Below are 22,291 nucleotides of genomic sequence, written 5' to 3' on the forward strand. Positions count from 1 at the left end.
TGCAGCACTCCATCACTCTCCTTCTTGGTCAAATAGCCTGTAGATGTGTTGTGTCATTGTCCTTTTGAAAAACAAATGATGGTGGGACTAAGCCCAAACCAGATGAGATGGCGTGTCGCTGCAGAATACTGTGGTAGCCATGCTGGATAAGTTTGCCTTGAAATTCTAAATAAATCACAGAAAGTGTCACCAGCAAAGCACCCCCACACCTCCTACTCCATGCTTCACGGTGGGAACCACACATGCGGAGATCATCTGTTCACCTACTCCACGTCTCACGAAGACACGGCTGTTGGAACCAAAAATCTCAAATTTGGACTCAGACAAAAAAAAATAATCCACCGGTCTAATGTCCATTGCTCGTGTTTCTTGGCCCAAGCAAGTGTTGTCTTTTTACTGGTGTCCTTTAGTAGTGGTTTCTTTGCAGCAATTCAACCATGAAGGCCTGATTCATGCAGTTGCCTCTGAACAGTTGATGTTGAGATGTGTCAACTCTGTGAAGCATTTATTTGGGCTGCAATTTTTGAGGCTGGTAACTCTAATGAACTTATCCTCTGCAACAGAGGTAACTCTGGGTCTTCCTTTCCTGTGGCGGTCCTCATGAGAGCCAGTTTCATCATAGCGTTAGATGGTTTTTGCTACTGCACTTGAAGAAACTTTCAAAGTTCTTGACATTTTCCACATTGACTGACCTTCATGTCTTAATGTAATGATGGAATGTCGTTTCTCTTTGCTTATTTGAGCGGTTTCTTGCAATAATATGGACTTGGTCTTTTACCAAGTAGGGCTATCTTCTGTATACCCTACCTTGTCACAACACAACTGATTGGCTCAAATGCATTCAGAAGGAAAGTTAAAAAGGCACGCCTGTTAATTGAAATGTATTCCAGGTGACTACCTCATGAAGCTGGTTGAGAGAATACCAAGAGTGTGCAAAGCTGTCATCAAGGCAAAGGGTGGCTCCTTTGAAGAATCTCAAATATAAAATATATTTTGATTTGTTTAACAATTTTTGGTTACTACATGTGTTATTTCATAGTTTTGATGTCTTCACTATTATTATACAATGTAGAAAACAGTCTAAATAAAGAAAAACCCTCGAATGAGTAGGTGTGTCCAAACTTTTGGCTGGTACTGTATGTCCTGTGTATGTGTTTGTGAGTCCATACATGCATACAGTGTGTGAGTGTGTGTGTGCAAGCACAGTGGGCATGAAGGAATGCGTGCATGCATGTTTGTGTTAGCGTACCCCTGGTGTAAGGAACAGGTTGAGGTATTTGTGGAGCAGAGCCTGGTTCTGGCTGTTGCCTCTACAGAAGTACTGCAGGAATACATGGGCCAGTGTCATGATCTCATTCATCTTCTCATCACTCTGGGGACAGACAGGAGTCACAACACGCTTTCACAATTGCATCACCACAAAATCAATCCATACAGATGGTCCAACAAAGCTACCAGGGCAGCGTTTATATATCTAGTCAAGTTTTATCCAGGTAAGGTCTGGTTATTGAGCATGACAACATCCATGTAAGGCTTTGAGGGGCCTCATCTGAAGCATTTATTTTAAGCCCAAATGGACTGGGCGCCTATGTGTGTTTGACACTTACTGTAATGACTGAAATCTCTAAATGTGATGACGTGCTCACCTTCTCATAAGGTATCTGGAGCAGGTCCAGCACCACAGAGTGAGCCCCCATGTTCTTCAGCAGCCTCTGCTGCTGCACACAACTCTTCTTACTGGGGTAACACAGCTTACTGAGCCGCAGCAGGATCTACAGACCACACATACACACAGATCAGACAAACACATACAGCACATTCAGAAAGTATTCAGACCACTTTTTTCACTTAATTACGTTACAGCCTTATTCTAAAATTGATTAAATTGTTTTTTCCCTCCTTTCATCAATCTACAAACAATACCCCATAACGGCAAAGCAAAAAGTTTTTTTTAGAAATGTTTGCTCATAAAAAATACAAATGAAATATCACATTTGGAAAAGTATTCAGACCCTTTAGTCAATACTTTGTTGAAGCACCTTTAGCAGCGATTACAGCCTCGAGTCTTCTTGGGTATGATGCTACAAACTTGGCACACCTGTATTTGGGGAGTTTCTCACATTCAGCGTCGCTGCACAGCATCTTTCAGGTCTCTCCGGAGATGTTCGATCGGGTTCAAGTCCAGGCTCTGGCTGGGCCACTCAAGGACTTTCAGAGACTTGTCCCGAAGCCACTCCTGCATTGTCTTGGCTGTGTGCTTAGGGTTGTTGTCCTGCTGGAAGGTGAACCTTTTCCCCAGTCTGTGGTCCTGAACACTCTGGAGCACATTTGTGTCAAGGATCTCTCTACTTTTCTCTGTTCATCTTTACCTCGATCCTGACTAGACTCCCAGTCCCTATAGCTGAAAAACATCCCCACAGAATGATTCTGCCACCACCATGCTTCACCGTAAGAATGGTTCCATGTTTCCTCCAGAAGTGACACTTGGCATTCAGGCCAAAGAGTTCAATGTTGGTTTCATCAGACTAGAGAATTTGGTTTCTCATGGTCTGAGAGTCCTTTAGGTGCCTTTTACTGAGGAGTGGCTTCTGTCTGGCCACTCTACCATAAAGGCCTGATTGGTGGAGTTCTGCAGAGATGGTTGTCCTTCTGGAAGGTTCTCCCATCTCCACAGAGGAACTCCCTGATCCAATGCCCTCCTCAACCGGTTGCCCAGTTTGGCTGGGCGGCCAATTCTCGGAGTCTTGGTGGTTCCAAACTTCTTCCATTTAAGAATAATGGAGGCCACGGTGTTCTGGAAGGACCATATACTGCAGACATTTTTGGTACCCTTTCCCAGATCTGTGTATCGACACAATCCTGTCTCGGAGCTCTATGGACAATTCCTTCGACCTCATGGCTTGGTTTTTGCGCAGACAAGCACTGTCAACTGTGGGACATGATATAGACAGGTGTGTGCCTTTCCAAATCATGTCCAATCAAGTTGAAGAAACATCTCAAGGTTAATCAAATGGAAACAGGATGCACCTGAGCTCAAATGAGTCTCATAGCAAAGGGTCTGAATACTTATGTAAATGTTTTTTATTTTTAATACATTTGCAACAAAGTTATTATTTTTTTTTTACTGTTTTTCCCTTTGCCATTATGGGGTATTGTGTGTAGATCCATTTTAGAATAAGGCTGTAACATAATTTGGAAAAAGTCAAGGGGTCTGAATACTTTCCGAATGCACTGTACATGCATTTAATGGCTACATAGCAATAAGTCTAAACTACACTTTTTCAGCTGCTTTAATTTAATGTTACTGAAGCTCATTCAATTCAATGTTATTGTATCCCTTCAGGAGCATTTGATAAAGGCAAGGCAGGTTACAAGGCAGGCAAGTCCAGCTCATGTTGGCCACACATTGGCCAGTGATGTGAGGTCTGTAAATTGTTAGTGTGCAATCAATAACCCCAGGGTCATGATGTATTTTCAGACTGCACTGACTAATTGATTACACTGCCAATACCACACACACTATAAGGGGACAGAATGGCAGCCCACCTCTTTGACGATGTTGTAGTTGTTAGCTTTGTTGCTGTCTATATGAGGCTTCACATCCCCATCCTGTACTGGACTCAGGATGCCCGCCTCCTGTCATTCACACAACACAAAAATATTTGGAAGTTAGGATTCAGCCCTCCCTTAGCCATAAGTGCTGTGTGGCCTATAGGGGGCATACTATACTGTACGATAGTGTACTATAGTATACTGTAAAGTATAGTGTTGTACCTCCATGGTCTGCTCCTTGACCTGGCTGTCTCCTATGTCCTCACTGCCGTAGCCTCCACTCTTCTCCACCCACAGTTCAGACTTCTCCACTGCCAGCCTGAGCTGGTCCAGGTTAGTCTTGATCTGCTTGTAGTTCTCCACATCCTGCTCCGAAACCAGCAACTGCACCTGCAGGAGACCACAGGAACACACAGTGAAATCAGACACACACATAAAAACAGATCAGGCGCACACTCATGAACCACCAACTGTGCCTTTACCTGTTTGAAGGCCTGTAGGACCTCGGCTCTCTGGCTGAAGTGTTTGAACATGAGCTGCAGCGAGCCGGACACCAGCGGGGTGTAGTCCTGCATGATGAGATGGATCAGTACCCTCAGGAAGGTCCTGCCTCCCTCGTCATCCAGCTCCACAGCACTGCACTCTGAACTAGAAGCACCAGAAGCAGGGTTAGAGAGAAAAATTGTTAGACACGGCACGACACACTGAATTGGAAGCACCAGACTCAGGGTTAAAATAAATTATAATTTTTTATTTTTCAAACGGTGTAGATTTAACATGAAATAATTGCATACGAGCCCTTCCCAATCAAGCAGAGTAAAAAGAAAATGTGAATATAACAATTAGGAATACAAAACAGGGGTATGAGGTAATTGAGGTATATATTTACATGAAGGCAGGGTAAGGTTACTACAGTTGAAGTCCGAAGTTCACATAGATTTAGATTGGAGTCATTACAACTCATTTTTCAACCACTCCACAAGTTTCATGTTAACAAACTAAAGTTTTGACAAGTCGGTTAGGACATCTACTTTGTGCATGACACAAGTAATTTTTACAACAATTGTTTACAGACAGATTATTTCACTTATAATTCACTGTATCACAATTCCAGTGGGTCAGAAGTTCACATTCACTAAGTTGACTGTGCCTTTAAACAGCTTGGAAAATTCCAGAAAATTATATCATGGCTTTAGAAGCTTCTGATAGGCTAATTGACATAATTTGAGTCAATTGAGGTCTATCTGTGGATGTATTTCAAGGCCTGCCTTCAAACTCAGTGCCTCTTTGCTTGACATCATGGGAAAATCAAAATAAATCTGCCAAAAATTGTAGACCTCCACAAGTCTGGTTCATCATTGGGAGCAATTTCCAAATGCCTGAAGGTACCACATTCATCTGTACAAACAATAGTACGCAAGTATAAACACCATGGGACCACACAGCCATCATATCGCTCAGGAAGGTAGACGTGTTTTGTCTCCTAGAGATGAACGTACTTTGGTGCGAAAAGTGCAAATCAATCCCAGAACAGCAAAGGACCTTGTGAAGATGCTGGAGGAAGGTACAAAACTATATCCAGAGTAAAACGAGTCCTATATCGACATAACCTGAAAGGCCGCTCAGCAAGGAAGAAACTGTCATAAAAAAAGCAAGACTACGGTTTGCAACTGCACACGGGGACAAAGAATACTTTATGGAGAAATGTCCTCTGGTCTGATGAAACAAAAATAGAACTGTTTGGCCATAATGACCATCGTTATGTTTGGAGGAAAAAGGGGAAGGCCTGCAAGCCGAAGAACATCATCCCAAACATGAAGCACGGGGGTGGCAGCATCATTTTGTGGGGGTGCTTTGCTGCAGGAGGGAATGGTGCACTTCACAAAATAGATGGCTTCATGAGAAAGGAAAATTATGTGGATATATTGAAGCAACGTCTCAAGACATAAGTCAGGAAGTTAAAGCTTGGTCGCAAATGGGTCTTCCAAATGGACAATGACCGCAAGCAAACTTCCAAAGTTGTGGCAAAATGGCTTAAGGACAACAAAGTCAAGGTATTGGAGTGGCCATCACAAAGCCCTGATCTCAATCCTACAGAAAAATTGTGGGCAGAACTGAAAAAGCGTGTGCGAGCAAGGAGACCTTCAAACCTGACTCAGTTACACCAGCTCTGTCAGCAGGAATGGGCCAAATTCACCCAACTTATTATGGGAAGCTTGTGGAAGGCTACCTGAAACGTTTGACCCAAGTTAATCAATTTAAAGGCAATGCTCCAAATACTAATTGAGTGTATGTAAACTTCTGACCCACTGGGAGTGTGATGAAAGTGCTCTCCCCTCTTTCTCTTGTAGTCCATGATCAGCTCCTTGGTATTTCTGACATTGAGGGAGAGATTGTTGTCCCGGTACCACACGGGCCAAATCTCTGACCTTCTCCCTGTAGGCATTCTCATCACCGTCAGTGATCAGGCCTACCACCGTCGTGTTGTCAGTAAACTTGATGGTGTTGGAGTCGTATGTGGCCACGCAGTCATGGTTGAACAGGGAGTACACACACCCCTGAGAGGCCCCCATGTTGAGGGTCAGCGTAGCAGAGGTGCTGTTGCCTACCCTTACCACCAGGGGCCGTCCCGTCAGGAAGTCCAGGATCCAGTTGCAGAGGGAGGGGTTCAGTCCCAGGGTCTCCAGCTTGGTGATGAGCTTGGAGGGGACTATGGTGTTGGACACTGACCTGTAGTCTATGAACAACATCCTCACTAGTTATTTCCCCTCCTGTCCAACGCTGGTCCGACCAAGCTGACTCCACACTCCAAGACTGCTTCCATCACGTGGACTGGGCGATGTTTCGTATTGCGTCAGATAACAACATTGACGAATACGCTGATTCGGTGTGCGAGTTCATTAGAACGTGCGTTGAAGATGTCGTTCCCATAGCAACGATTAAAACATTCCCTAACCAGAAACCGTGGATTGATGGCAGCATTCGTGTGAAACTGAAAGCGCGAACCACTGCTTTTAAATCAGGGCAAGGTGTCTGGTAACATGACCGAATACAAACAGTGCAGCTATTCCCTCCGCAAGGCTATCAAACAAGCTAAGCGCCAGTACAGAGACAAAGTAGAATCTCAATTCAACGGCTCAGACACAAGAGGCATGTGGCAGGGTCTACAGTCAATCACGGACTACAGGAAGAAACCCAGCCCAGTCACGGACCAGGATGTCTTGCTCCCAGGCAGACTAAATAACTTTTTTGCCCGCTTTGAGGACAATACAGTGCCACTGACACGGCCTGCAACGAAAACATGCGGTCTCTCCTTCACTGCAGCCGAGGTGAGTAAGACATTTAAACGTGTTAACCCTCGCAAGGCTGCAGGCCCAGATGGCATCCCCAGCCGCGCCCTCAGAGCATGCGCAGACCAGCTGGCCGGTGTGTTTACGGACATATTCAATCAATCCCTATACCAGTCTGCTGTTCCCACATGCTTCAAGAGGGCCACCATTGTTCCTGTTCCCAAGAAAGCTAAGGTAACTGAGCTAAATGACTACCGCCCCGTAGCACTCACATCCGTCATCATGAAGTGCTTTGAGAGACTAGTCAAGGACCATATCACCTCCACCCTACCTGACACCCTAGACCCACTCCAATTTGCTTACCGCCCAAATAGGTCCACAGACGATGCAATCTCAACCACACTGCACACTGCCCTAACCCATCTGGACAAGAGGAATACCTATGTGAGAATGCTGTTCATCGACTACAGCTCGGCATTCAACACCATAGTACCCTCCAAGCTCGTCATCAAGCTCGAGACCCTGGGTCTCGACCCCGCCCTGTGCAACTGGGTACTGGACTTCCTGACGGGCCGCCCCCAGGTGGTGAGGGTAGGCAACAACATCTCCTCCCCGCTGATCCTCAACACTGGGGCCCCACAAGGTTGCGTTCTGAGCCCTCTCCTGTACTCCCTGTTCACCCACGACTGCGTGGCCACGCACGCCTCCAACTCAATCATCAAGTTTGCGGACGACACAACAGTGGTAGGCTTGATTACCAACAACGATGAGACGGCCTACAGGGAGGAGGTGAGGGCCCTCGGAGTGTGGTGTCAGGAAAACAACCTCACACTCAACGTCAACAAAACTAAGGAGATGATTGTGGACTTCAGGAAACAGCAGAGGGAACACCCCCCTATCCACATCGATGGAACAGTAGTGGAGAGGGTAGCAAGTTTTAAGTTCCTCGGCATACACATCACAGACAAACTGAATTGGTCCACTCACACAGACAGCATCGTGAAGAAGGCGCAGCAGCGCCTCTTCAACCTCAGGAGGCTGAAGAAATTCGGCTTGTCACCAAAAGCACTCACAAACTTCTACAGATGCACAATCGAGAGCATCCTGGCGGGCTGTATCACCGCCTGGTATGGCAACTGCACCGCCCTCAACCGTAAGGCTCTCCAGAGGGTAGTGAGGTCTGCACAACGCATCACCGGGGGCAAACTACCTGCCCTCCAGGACACCTACACCACCCGATGTCACAGGAAGGCCATAAAGATCATCAAGGACATCAACCACCCGAGCCACTGCCTGTTCACCCCGCTATCATCCAGAAGGCGAGGTCAGTACAGGTGCATCAAAGCTGGGACCGAGAGACTGAAAAACAGCTTCTATCTCAAGGCCATCAGACTGTTAAACAGCCACCACTAACACTGAGTGGCTGCTGCCAACACACTGACACTGACTCAACTCCAGCCACTTTAATAATGGGAATTGATGGGAAATGATGTAAATATATCACTAGCCACTTTAAACAATGCTACCTTATATAAATGTTACTTACCCTACATTATTCATCTCATACGCATACGTATATACTGTACTCTATATCATCGACGGTATCCTTATGTAATACATGTATCACTAGCCACTTTATACTATACTATGCCACTTTGTTTACATACTCATCTCATTGTACATACTGTACCCGATACCATCTACTGTATCTTGCCTATGCTGCTCTGTACCATCACTCATTCATATATCCTTATGTACATATTCTTTATCCCCTTACACTGTGTACAAGACAGTAGTTTTGGAATTGTTAGTTAGATTACTTGTTATTACTGCATTGTCGGAACTAGAAGCACAAGCATTTCGCTACACTCGCATTAACATCTGCTAACCATGTGTATGTGACAAATAAAATTTGATTTGATTTGATTTGATTTTGATTTGATTTGATTTGATTTGAGAGGGCAGTGTGAAATGCAATTGAGATTGCGTCATCTGTGGACGGTATGCGAATTGGAGTGAGTCCAGGGTGCCTGAGATAATGTTACTGATGTGTGTTATGGGAAGCCTTCCAAAGCACTTCATAATTACAGATGCGAGTGCAACAAGGCAATAGTCATTTAGGCAGGCTACCTTGGAGTTCTTGTTACAGACACAGCACAATGTTCTGAACTGGAGGCATACACAGGGTTCTAGACAGACACTGGGACACAGACATATAGGCACACACACACACATACACCACCTTTCTCTGAACTAAAACCATAGTGCACCCTTTTTCTCACACACGTATGTAGTCCAACAGTTGATTTACCTTCCAGCAAACATTGTCTCTGCTTTGGCTGCAATCTCATCAATGTCTGGATCTGAAACTGTACAAAATATTGTGAATCACTGAACCCAATTGTAGAAAGTCCAATTACAAAAAGTAATTGGTGCCTGTGACAGCACAGCGCAAACAATTGATTACAACAGCAATCAACAAACCAGCAGGATTCCCCTCAGATATTAACTGAAACACTCAAGATTCCCCCAACCTGGTCCTAATTTGAGCATAGGAGTTGGCAAGACAGTACAAAAAGATCTGAGACCACGCCAAGATGTCCCTATGTAATGATAGAGCTTTACCTGACATGGAGGGAAATTCAGACAATGACATAGAGCTGTCCGGTAGATTACTGTCCCCAAACTCTTTCTTATAGATGGACAACAGGTAGGTGATCCTATAGTCCAGTCGCACACTCAGAATAAACTGATGGGAGAACAAGATGGAAGCAGATCAAAGGATCACCATGTTAAATACCTAAATGTACACAAAGCTAAAATAGTGAAATCAGAGACCTTGAACAGTGTTTACCAACTGTTTGTTATTGCGTTTTCACACATGATATACATCAGGTGTAGATTCAGGCAACTAGATTCAGCCGCAGGATGATTTTTGTCGAAGCGGATGGTCGGGGGCAGGAACAAAATTATAATCATTTGTACACTGCAAATTGAACACAACTAAGCCCAATAACAAATTGTATTTGAAAATAATAATTTCATACTTTGATTGTACTGAGTCACGATCACGTCTCTTTTTGTATTCGTGGAAATACTTGGGAACAGACTTCTTAAATTAAACTCATTTTCAGCTGAATTCCTGGAGATTTTTTCCTGGAGATCTTTTTACTTAAAACTTGTGGGGCAAAAAAAAAATTTAAATCACTTGTGGGACGGTTTTGGTTCGCCTGTTGCCGACCCCTGGTACACACCGTCCAACCAAATGCTTACTTGCAGGTTCCTTCTCAACAATGTAACAACAATAAGAAATAATACAAGTACAAAGTAAATGGTCCGGTAGAATAGAAAACATTTTAGCATGTGTATAATAAAAGGCACAGTTTATAGTACATTATTGTACCAAAAGTATACAATCAATCACTTCCCCTCAAGAATTTAAAATGGATTGGAGACCGGTATAGATGATTTGACCACAGCCAGCCTCAAGCCACAACAGTTACAGGTAACTGGCCCTCCAGACCACATGGTGGAGCTCCACTCACTTGTAAAATCTCAATGATTTTGAGCTTGGTGTCCATGACCATGACATCCTCGTTGTCTGTCAGACAGAGTGGTTGTTTTCTGTCCTGAATGGACGGGGGCGTGTTCGGGAGGTGGTGAGGCTGGATGTGCCCTCGACTCAGCACCATCTGAGTCATCATCTCTCCCACACCGTGGATGGTACGAAACACGTTGTTCCCTGGAAGACAGTGAGACAGACTGAAAAAGACAGGGACTACATTGCAACATTTTCTGTTGTGTCCTAATGAACACGATCCAGGACATACAAGCTCTTTAGACAACAGTAGCTTTAACAAAGAGATGGGGATCAGAACACATGTCTCTTAAAGTTGTTTCTGATTGTGATCTGGACACTGTCATCTACAATGAACAAAAATATTAACGCAACAGTGTTGGTCCGGTTTCCTGAGCTGAAAAAAAAAAAAGAACAAAATAATTTGACATTTTCCAAAATCAAAAAAAGCTTACTTCCCCTGAGAAATATTTTTTCTGTGATGAAGCCCTTTTGTGGGGGAAAACTCATTCTGATTGCCTGGGCCTGGTTGCCAAGTGAGTGGGCATATGCCCTCCAAGGCCCACCCATAGCTGCACCACTGCCCAGTCATGTGAAATCCGTAGATTAGGGCCTAATGAATTTATTTAAATTGACTGTTGTCCTTCTTTGAACTGTTACTCTGTAAAATCTTTGAAATTGTTGCATGTTGCATATATATTTTTGTTTTGTATACTCATATCTACTCATGTACCATTTCATCTATCTATCTATATTGCATTATTCAATATGAAATGTGCATGCTTAATAAATAAATACATCGTTTTGTGATTTAATGAAATGTTTTAATCCGTTATTTAATTAATACATTTTCTGTGTGACTGACCTGCCTCTGGGCTCTTGCTGAGCTCGGCCATGTCGTTAAGCGGGTGCTGGACAAAGTCCAGGATGGCCAGCAGGGTGCGTGTGAGACGCAGCAGCTCACTGAAGCTGTAGAAGCCAAAATAAACCAGGTTACGGGCCAGGTGCACCACCTACAAGACAGGAGAGGAGAGGGGCGTGGATTTCCCCCCACAGAGGCCAGAGTTAGACACAACTTGAACATCAGAAAGTAATCATGTCCATTACCATCTTTGGTCACCACTGGGTGGGGTGGGAGATCGACTGTTCTAAGAGTTGTATTATTGTGTCTTTGCGAAAATACAACAAAAAGAAAGTAAACATGTCTACATCCATAGTTTGGATTACAACCAATCACATGCACCCTGCTGGCCATCCACACAAATAATTATGTACTTTCTTTTACCTCCAGAGTCAATTCATTCTTCTCTTCGTCTCCAAAGGGAAAGGGCTGGCTGACCACGTCTTTGAGGTATTCCTCTACAAACTCCATGGTGGGGGCAAACTTCCTCTTCATCTCCTCTCTGGAGGTGTCAGTGAACTCGTACTCATACCTTGGGCGACAGTTATAGAGTATAGTTACTGTATAGCGTAGAAACTCCAGTCTTTACATGAGAAACGAATGAACAGAGAAATGAACTTGTTTAAAACTGTGAAAGAGAGCTTCAGCCTAGAACATGACTGCCATGATTCTGTAGAGAAAAGAAAGTGCTGTCGCTACCTAGACGCATTAAAGAAATGTAGCAAACCGAAGATGCAATCCACCTGCGATGATTCTCTACCCAGAGGTCATTTTCTTTCAGGTGGTGTGCCAGTTACAGATCCGTTATTGCCAAATCCTCAGATCCCAAAGCCACACATCGAAGCACCCCCCCCCCCCCCCCACCAGCCACGCCACACCCCCCACACACTCACTCGTGGATGGTGATCTTGGAGGGGATCTCGGTCCAGAGGCGGGCGTAGCGCACGGCCACCACTGCCTCCTGGGGCTCGCGGTCCACGTGCATGTGCAGCATGAGGCGGCAGAAGGAGGCGCGCAGGTTGTAGGGCAGGCATTCGTCAAACATGCAGCGCAGGATCAGGTCCACGGGCAGCTGGCTGGACACCTGGTTGATGGCCAGGTACTGGCGGTCCAGACACATCTTGGCAAACAGGTTGAGCTGGTATCTGGAAGGTGGATGGGGAAGATGGATAGGAAATACATGGAGAAGAGGTGTCATAGAAATGTAGAAGAAATAGCACCTGCACACTCATAAAGCCCCATAGAAATATGCCATGCTGTAGTATAGGGATCATCAACTAGATTCAGCAGCGGGCCTATTTTTTCTAGAGTGGATTGTCAAGTGGCCGGAACATAAATCACAAATAATTGTCCACAAAAAGCTGAAACAGATTGACTAAAACAATCCTTTCAAACCTTGCTTACATTTGTTTTACGATCACATCTGTCTACTATGCGTGGGAATATTTTGGAAAAGATTTCCAAAAATATAAATCACTTGGAGCTGATTTGCTGGTCCAACAATTAAAACATTTTTATTTTCTCAGAGAACGTGGGAGGCCAAATTAATTAAACCCGGGCTCGCCAGTTGGTGAACCCTGACAGTAAACTTGTGTCAATCAATGGAAAGAAAAAAGTTATTTATTCACAAAGTAGGAGCTGAAAACACACACTCAAATGGTTGACACAGTGTAGATTAAAGGACCATGAATACTTGATACATAAAAAAATTGGAGAACCAATGTTTCAGCACTAAGTGTCTAATAAAGATTACCAGAATGCCCTGCTGCAGTAGCTGTCTAGTACCTGTAGTAGGTGATGACGTCGTTGTCCAGCTTGTGGTTGCCCTTTGCATCCTGGGCCAGGTGGCGGATGGACTTGCCGTGTGGCTCCTTGTGGCTGTCAATCCAGTAGAGCCACACCTCCTCGTCCTCCTCGGTGTCCTCCTGCAGCATGGACGACTGCAAGGTAGTCTCCATGCTGGGGATGAGCCTGGGGGGGCAAAGGGGGAGAGGGGTGGAAGTTGGCCAGAGGAGAAGAGCATTCGGATACATAGTGCCTACTACTATACTGTAGTGTATTTGAACTGTGTACAATTCTGCATACACCAGCTAACTGATATTCACCCAAGCTGTATTTTAATATAGATGTACCAGCATAATGGAATGTGAATTAGTGTACAACAGAGTCATGCCCAACGTCAGCGCTGCCCCATTGCACGGTAAAAAGACAAGTAACAGTCCCCAATCTGAGAAGCTGATTCTAAACAGACTGTGCACTACAGTGTTAGGTAGAGAGCACAGGATGTGTGCGAGACTCACTTGGTCTGGATGAGGATCTCAGCGTTGGCGGGGTTCAGAATGAATTTACAGATGAGCTCCTGTGTCACTGGGATGGCCGTCTTATTGGACACGCACAGGTCTGACAGGTAGTCCAGAAATCTGATAGGAAGACAGAGGACAACCAAACTCAATGGACTTAATCTGCTGAAAGACTATGAACCCAGTAGAGTGGCTTTAAAAAATCTCACAACCACAGGCAACACAAACATACAGTATTAGACTTTTATTTTTTTTGCACATTGTGCATTATAGCCCCAGTTTGTATATCTAACTCAAACATTGGGATCATTGTGGATAAAATGTGTGTGTGTGTGTCATATGCATATTATAATGTGTGTTATGTATTGTACATCCCTCCTCTGCCCTGACCTGGGCTCTCGGTTGCGACGCAGCAGATTGACGAAGGTCTCGATCTCCTTGGCTGTGATGTGTTTCTCCAGCAGCTTGCGGTTGTTGTGGAGCAGGGCAGTGATGGTGTCCTCCGCCAGGATTTCATAACCGATCTGAGACTGCATGATGGAGAACTTCTTGGCTATGTACTCCTGGAGGGCAGAATGAGACCAATCGATACCATCACAGGAAAACATACGTTCTAGAAGGATAGCAGAGTGAAGAACATAGCAATGGAACTGCTAGAATGGGAAAGCCCCTCAGACCACAACAATTTGACTTCACTCTCATGGGTATCCTCTAAATGACAGACATGGTAGTCTCTCTCTACATGAACCAAAACAACAATGGATTTTCATCTCTCACATTCATGTGACTGAATTAACTAATGAGGAGATGTGAGATTCGCTAAAACACGTCGCTATACTAGTATGGTACTACAGTCACTGAAGTTATTGACCAAGTAAGGTAGGTTTTGAGGACAACTACAGTAGGGAGGACTACTAGCCTGGTTCTTGCGGTAGTCCTGTTGGGAGTGGCGCAACACTCGGTAGCACAGCCGCAGCATGTACTTAAAGGGAGCGTAGCGCTGGTCCCCCAAGTCCTCCAGCTTCAGCATGGGACCCTCCCCCTGGTCTGTGAACGGGGCCTTCAGAATACCAAAAATCTGGAGACAGAGACATTTCAGAGGTTACAAGATTATGACATGATAACTTGCTGATGCCAAAGAAAACGCACTTCAAAAGGAGATGTTGTTGATGTTGTCCGCATCCTCCCTAATCCCAATAATGACCACTGCCAGCATCATTAGCGCTAACAATGCTATTAGCGGGCCTTTGGCATAATGGACTGGAGTTATTGCTCCCTTGAATTTCTGCTATCAGATGGACCGCTTACTCCCTGCACTCTAATCCCCATAAGTCACAGTGTAATGATCATGAGGGAAGAGACAGTGAAATTCACCTTCCTCTAGCTATGCGTGCCTGTCTGCTTCTGCGCTAGCCTATATGTCTGTGACGTCAAAAGAAATATGCACAGTTGTTGTTAACTCTAACAGCTGTTGAAGATGTAAATATGAAACGGCAATGAAGAAAAAGTGATAAAGGTCTGCATGCATCGCTGTCATCATTACCCAATATATTTGTTAAGACAACGACAAACGGCACAGAAACTGGCCAAAGCAGAAGCAAGACCAAAGCTAGAGGATACATGTTCAGGTGATATTCTGGGAGTGTGTGTGTGTGTGTGAGTGTGAGAGAGAGAGAGAGAGAGAGAGAGAGTATGACTGAGCTGACCTGGGCTAGAATGTTCTGTTCCCTCATTAGTTTCTGCCTCTCTCTGTTCGGGTTGGAGATGACCACAGACAGTACGTCCTGACCGTTGTTGGGGACCTCGCACACAAAGAAGATCAGGTCCTCCAACAGCTTGGTCACAAACCTGGGAAACACGGGCCCGCAAAAGAGCATTGTTACACTTGCTTCAGCAGTCTGAAATAGAGGTCGACCGATTATGATTTTTCAACCGATTATTGGAGGACCAAAAAAGCCAATACATCGGCCAATTTTTATTTATTTATTTGTAATAATGACAATTACAACAATACTGAATGAACAGTTATTTTAACTTAATATACAGTGGGGCAAAAAAGTACTTAGTCAGCCACCAATTGTGCAAGTTCTCCCACTTTAAAAGATGAGAGAGGCCTGTAATTTTCATCATAGGTACACCAACTATGACGGACAAAATGAGAAAAAAAATTCCAGAAAATCACATTGTAGGATTTTTTATGAATTTATTTGCAAATTATGGTGGAAAATAAGTATTTGGTCAACTACAAACAAGCAATATTTCTGGCTCTCACAGACCTGTAACTTCTTCTTTAAGAGGCTCCTCTGTCCTCCACTCGTTACCTGTATTAATGCACCTGTTTGAACTTGTTATCAGTATAAAAGACACCTGTCCACAACCTCAAACAGTCACACTCCAAACTCCACAATGGCCAAGACCAAAGAGATGTCAAAGGACACCAGAAACAAAATTGTAGACCTGCATCAGGCTGGGAAGACTGAATCTGCAATAAGTAAGCAGCTTGGTTTGAAGAAATCAACTGTGGGAACAATTATTAGGAAATGGAAGACATACAAGACCACTGATAATCTCCCTCGATCTGGGGATCCACGCAAGATCTCACCCCGTTGGGTCAAAATGATCACAAGAACGGTGAGCAAAAATTCCAGAACCAAACGGGGGTACCTAGTGAATGACCTGCAGAGAGAGCTGGGACCAAAGTCACAAAGCCTATCATCAGCAAGGGCATTGAAGATGAAACGTGGCTGGGTCTTTCAGCATGACAATGATCCCAAACACACCGCCCGGGCAACGAAGGAGTGGCTTCGTAAGAAGCATTTCAAGGTCCTGGAGTGGCCTAGCCAGTCTCCAGATCTCAAGCCCATAGAAAATCTTTGGAGGGAGTTGAAAGTCCGTGTTGCCCAGCAACAGCCCCAAAACATCACTGCTCTAGAGGAGATCTGCATGGAGGAATGGGCCAAAATACCAGCAACAGTGTGTGAAAACCTTGTGAAGACTTACAGAAAACGTTTGACCTCTGTCATTGCCAACAAAGGGTATATAACAAAGTATTGAGATAAACTTTTGTTATTGACCAAATACTTATTTCCACCATAATTTGCAAATAAATTCATAAAAAATCCTACAATGTGATTTTCTGGATTTTTTTTCTCATTTTGTCTGTCATAGTTGAAGTGTACCTATGATGAAAATTACAGGCCTCTCTCATCTTTTTAAGTGGGAGAACTTGCACAATTGGTGGCTGACTAAATACTTTTTTGCCCTACTGTAATACATCAATAAAATCAATTTAGCCTCATGTAAATAATGAAACATGTTCAATTTGGTTCAAATAATGCAAAAACAAAGTGTTGGAGAAAAAAGTAAAAGTGCAACATGTGCTATGTAAGAAAGCTAACGTTTTAGTTCCTTGCTCAGAACATGAGAACATATGAAAGCTGGTGGTTCCTTTTAACATGAGTCTTCAATATTCCCAGGTAAGAAGTTTTAGGTTGTAGTTATTATAGGAATTATAGGATTATTTCCCTCTATACCATTTGTATTTCATTAACCTTTGACTATTGGATCTTATTGGCACTTTAGTATTGCCAGTGTAACTGTATAGCTTCCGTCCCTCTCCTCGCTCCTCCCTGGGCTCGAACCAGGAACACAACAGCAACAGCCACCATCGAAGCAGCATTACCCATGCAGAGCAAGGGAAACAACCACAGGCTCAGAGCGAGTGACGTTTGAAATGCTATTAGCACGTGCTAACTAGCTAGCCATTTCACTTCGGTTACACCAGCCTCATCTCGGGAGTTGATAGGCTTGAAGTCATAAACAGCGCAATGCTTGACGCACAACGAAGAGCTGCTGGAAAAACGCAGGAAAGTGCTGTTTGAATGAATGCTTACGCACCTGCTTCATCCTACCACCGCTCAGTTAGATACTTAGATGCTTGTATGCTCAGTCAGATTATATGCAACGCAGGACACGCTAGATAATATCTAGTAATATCATTAACCATGTGTAGTTAACTAGTGATTATGATTGATTGTTTTTATAAGATAAGTTTAATGCTAGCTAGCAACTTACCTTGGCTTACTGCATTCGCGTATTCACAAGTCTCCTTGTGGAGTGCAACGAGAGAGAGGCAGGTCGTTATATTGCGTTGGACTAGTTAACTGTAAGGTTGCAAGATTAGATCCCCCGAGCTGACAAGGTGAAAATCTGTCGTTCTGCCCCTGAGCAAGGCAGTTAAGCCACCGTTTCTAGGCCGTCATTGAAAATAAGAATGTGTTTTAACTCACTTGCCTAGTTAAATAAAGGTATAATTATTAATATTATTTTTTTAATCGGCGCCCAAAATTACCAATTGTTATGAAATCGGCCCTAATTAATCATCCATTCCGATTAATCGGTCGACCTCTAGTCTGAAAGTATGTTTTATGGTAGTTGGAGAAGAACATTGGTGGATGTGACAGTAGTACACAGAACACCTTGTCTGTCAGAGAGCCATGGTTGTTGCGGACATAGAACAGCCACAGGGAATGAGGAAATTAATAAACCTGATTGGTTTGTTAAGAATACTTAGTAATCCAAATACACAGCGTAAGTAACCCTTTTGGATGTGTCACTAGGGGGCATACTGTCCCTCCTAAACTGACTGAAGGCCTATCACGTGTTGTCCTCAGGAGCTATTTTCAATTACATTGCTCTGTCTAAAAAACGTTGCTAGCAGTCAAATCCTTGTTTCTCATTCCACATTTTCTTCACTCTCAGATTCTGTCACTCAGATTCTGCTCTGTCTGAAAGAAAGGAAGTAGATGATCCAAAGTCCCTCCCCTCCGACCTCCAATGCGCTTTAAGGCGATTGGCGTAAACAATAAAAGAGGAAGCGGGGATTTGACGGCTAGAAACATTTTCAGACACAGCCAGGATGTCTTGGTTGTGTCAGCAGGACTGTACTTAGCTCTATATAGGATGACGCACATTCAATCATGGATGTCCTATAAGGCTACAATGTGGAGCCTAACTTTTCTCCGAACCGGCACCTGCAGTATAACTCGGCTGGGGAAGACAGTGGCAGGCTTCGCCGAAGAGCGTATTTCAAGCTGTCTACCACAGCTGAGTTATAGGTGCCGGTTTGGAGAAAAGTTAGGCTCAGATGGTTTCTTTACAGATATTCACACATTATACAATCCGGATGGACGGACAAGGAGATACGGATTATAGATATGCCTTCAGTGAGAGGATTTTCAGGAAACAAGTAGCCCCTAAAAAAATGTAACCAGTTATTTACCAGGCTCTGCATTGTAGCCTTCTAGGACACCCATGCACTGAAGCACAGCATCCTACATAGAGCTAGACTGTTCTGCACCTACTATTGTTGTGAGCAGCATCCTACATAGAACTAGACTGTTCTGCACCTCCTATTGTTGTGAGCAGAGCCCTATATAGAGCTAGACTGTTCTGCACCTCCTATTGTTGTGAGCAGCATCCTATATAGAGCTAGATTGTTCTGCACCTCCCATTGTTGTGAGCAGAGCCCTATATAGAGCTAGATTGTTCTGCACCTCCTATTGTTGTGAGCAGAGCCCTATATAGAGCTAGACTGTTCTGCACCTTCTATTGTTGTGAGCAGCATCCTATATAGAGCTAGATTGTTCTGCACCTCCTATTGTTGTGAGCAGAGCCCTATATAGAGCTAGATTGTTCTGCACCTCCTATTGTTGTGAGCAGAGCCCTATATAGAGCTAGACTGTTCTGTACCTCCTATCATTCTGAGCAGCATCCTATATAGAGCTAAACTGTTCTGTACCTCCTATCGTTCTGAGCAATGTTGCCACACTGCAGCTGCCTCACGGTCGACTCCAGGACCTTGTTGGCATCGTTAGCAAAGTCCAGGTCTCGGACCTCAGACAGGGGAACAGAGACAATGGCAAATGCCTCCTTGTCCTCCTTCGTACGGCAAGTGCCAATCTGTGGGTAGAGGGCATTCATTATCAGCCTATAGACTCAACCACAATCCTTCCAAACCCCACAACAAACACGATTTTTAATAGTTACTTACAGTGGGGAAAGGGGGGGGGGGGGGGGGTTGTGACTACATTTGATAAGTGAGTTTTGATGCACAAAAAAGCAACAATCGTGGAACTGAAACAGCAGGGAGGGTAATGTGAGACCTTGAGCATGACGGGGCGCTCCTCCTCAGTGTCGATGGGAAAGTTGGTGCTAGTCACCCAGGTGTTGGTACACAGGTGCCTCAGCCGTACGTAAGAGTTCCTGTTGGGAAAGCAAAATAGTGTTGAAAGTTTATTAGGCTGTAATTGAAATCTCTTCCAAGAGTCCTTTAAAAGTGTTCCAAGAGTTTTTGATATCTTAAGTGTGTTTCAGGGGTCAGTCTGACCTGGGCACTAGACAGTCAGCCCTCTGCAGCGTGGTGGCGTCCAGCTCAAACAGAGAGGCGATGTCGTTGCCATGGGGCACAGACACCAGGGTGTAGGCTATCTTCTCTGCAGCCTGACGCTTCCTCTGGGAGTACACTGTATCCATCTCCGTCTGCAGATAGCACAGACACACACAAGGAGGTGGATACCAAAGTTCTTACGACTAGCATTCTCAATGCTAATATCAACAAGCCTGTGCCACAGATCTACAGCAATGTAGAAAAAAACAAACAATGGCGGCTTAGGGAATAACAATGAGACAGTGCATGAGGTTTGGACTGCACTGTGTGGATGCTGCAGACAGATAATAGGACAGCACAGAGAGTTAACGCGCTCCGCATGTCAATGGGAAGTAGCTCCACTGAACCCCCCCCCCCCCCCCCCCCCGTGCCTCCGCACCTCTCCTTCCTTCTGGTGACTCACTCCATCCAGCAGCATATAACAGCAGAGCAGAGCAGACAGCACGTCTGTCTCCCCTCCCTCACCGGGCACCCCCACACCCAGACGTTATGTAAGTAGCCCCCTGAGTGTCTGAGCCAACACGTCTGTGTGTGTGTGTGTGTTGCTGCTTGCGGAGGCAGAATACCAATGCAGAAGGTGCAGACAAAAAGTGCAGAAAAAAGCTGTCTGGGAATAAATGTGGTACACTGTATCTGTGTGTGTGTGTGTGTGTGCGCATGTGAAAGTGAGTGACCGAGTGAGTGAGAAAAGGTCTAGAGAGAGAAGAGAGAGAGAGAGTTTGGATGCAAGCAGAAGCATCTGTTCTTGCTGGTGAGTGTGAGAGAGGATTGTGTAATAGGACTTGGAGGTGGTGTGAGAGAACAAGGTGGCCCAGTGTTTGACAGGCAGAATCCCTCTTCCAATGGAGAGAAACGCACACGCAAAGTCGCTCTCTTAGCAGAAACACACTGTTTGTAGAGGATTCACAGGTCCCTAAGCTTTTGATCTACCCTTTATGCAGTACTGTTTGTATTATCTTATCACGGATTGCATTCAATTTTCTAGGAGAGACCATTGTCATGTGTTGTTCAACTGCTCAAACAAAGCTATTGAATGACCTTCATTTATCATTAAGTAAACATCACACATAGCTGAATACTCAGATACAGCGCATTCGGAAGGTATTCAGACCCTTCACTTTTAGCATTATTACATTACATTCCAAAAATTTGATACAAATCTGCACACAATAGCCCATAATCACAGAGCAAAAACAGGTATTCAGACCATTTACTCTGTACTTTGTTGAAGCACCTTTGGCAGCGATTACAGCCTTGAGTCTGCTTTGGTATGACGCCACAAGCTTGGCACACCTGTATTTGGGGAGTTTCTCCCATTGTTCTCTGCAGATCCTCTCAAGCTCTGTCAGGTTGGACAGGGAGTGTTGCTGCACAGCAATTTCCAGGTCTCTACAGAGATGTTTGATCAGGTTCAAGTCCAGGCTCTGGCAGGGTCACTCAAGGACATTCAGAGACTTGTCCCGAAGCCATTCCTGCGTTGTCTTGGCTGTGTGCTTAGGGTTGTTGTACTGTTGGAAGGTGAACCTTTTCCCCAGTCTGAAGTCCAGAGCACTATGGAGCAGGTTTTCATCAAGGATCTTTCTGTACTTCACTCCGTTCATATTTCCCTTGATCCTGACAAGTCTCCCAATCCCTGCTGCTGAAAAACATCCCCTCAGCATGATGCTGCGACCACCATGCTTCACCGTAGGGATGGTATTGGCCAGGTGATGAGCAGTGCCTGTTTTCCTCCAGACGTGACGCTTGGCATTCAGGCCAAAGAGTTCAATCTTGGTTTTATCAGACCAGAGAATTTGTTTCTCATTGTCTGAGAGTCCTATAGATGCCTTTTGGTAAACTCCAAGCAGGCTGTCATGTGCCTTTTACTGAGGAGTGGCTTCCGTCTGGGTACTCCACCATAAAGGCCTCAATTGTGGAGTGCTGCAGAGATGGTTGTCCTTCTGGAGCTCTTTCAGAGTGACCATCTTGGTCACCTTGACAAAGGACCTTCTCCCCCAATTGCCCAGTTTGGCCGGGCGGCCATCTCTAGGAAGAGTCTTGGTGGTTCCAAACTTCTTCCATTTAAAGAATGATGGAGGTCACTGTGTTCTTGGGGACCTTCAATGCTGCAGACATTTTTTGGTACTCTTCCCCAGATCTGTGCCTCAACACAATCCTGTCTCGGAGCTCTACAGACAATTCCTTTGACTTCATAGCTTGGTTTTTGCTCTGACATGCGCTGTC

The 22,291-nt window shown here is 44.7% G+C and overlaps 1 protein-coding gene across 2 annotated transcripts in view; it reads right to left on the bottom strand.

Annotated features, from left to right (window-relative positions):
* The window catches only part of LOC110522681 (inositol 1,4,5-trisphosphate-gated calcium channel ITPR2), a 162,849-nt gene that overhangs the window by 101,679 nt on the left and 38,879 nt on the right, over positions 1–22,291 (bottom strand). For both annotated transcript variants that reach the window (XM_036977399.2, XM_036977393.2), the window contains exons 11-29: positions 20,009–20,160; positions 19,785–19,884; positions 19,421–19,581; positions 15,327–15,468; positions 14,540–14,698; positions 14,011–14,183; positions 13,621–13,740; positions 13,106–13,291; positions 12,214–12,465; positions 11,705–11,852; positions 11,285–11,432; positions 10,388–10,584; positions 9,468–9,591; positions 9,154–9,211; positions 4,035–4,200; positions 3,775–3,942; positions 3,547–3,636; positions 1,647–1,772; positions 1,250–1,372 (exon numbers count right to left, since the gene is read on the bottom strand). In XM_036977399.2, the coding sequence (XP_036833294.2) occupies positions 1,250–1,372; positions 1,647–1,772; positions 3,547–3,636; positions 3,775–3,942; positions 4,035–4,200; positions 9,154–9,211; positions 9,468–9,591; positions 10,388–10,584; positions 11,285–11,432; positions 11,705–11,852; positions 12,214–12,465; positions 13,106–13,291; positions 13,621–13,740; positions 14,011–14,183; positions 14,540–14,698; positions 15,327–15,468; positions 19,421–19,581; positions 19,785–19,884; positions 20,009–20,160 (2,793 nt within the window). The remainder of the gene's footprint in view (positions 1–1,249; positions 1,373–1,646; positions 1,773–3,546; positions 3,637–3,774; positions 3,943–4,034; positions 4,201–9,153; positions 9,212–9,467; positions 9,592–10,387; positions 10,585–11,284; positions 11,433–11,704; positions 11,853–12,213; positions 12,466–13,105; positions 13,292–13,620; positions 13,741–14,010; positions 14,184–14,539; positions 14,699–15,326; positions 15,469–19,420; positions 19,582–19,784; positions 19,885–20,008; positions 20,161–22,291) is intronic.

The sequence above is a fragment of the Oncorhynchus mykiss genome, chromosome 1, assembly GCF_057628025.1.
Source record: "Oncorhynchus mykiss isolate SJ-2025 chromosome 1, ASM5762802v1, whole genome shotgun sequence".
NCBI lineage: Eukaryota > Metazoa > Chordata > Actinopteri > Salmoniformes > Salmonidae > Oncorhynchus > Oncorhynchus mykiss.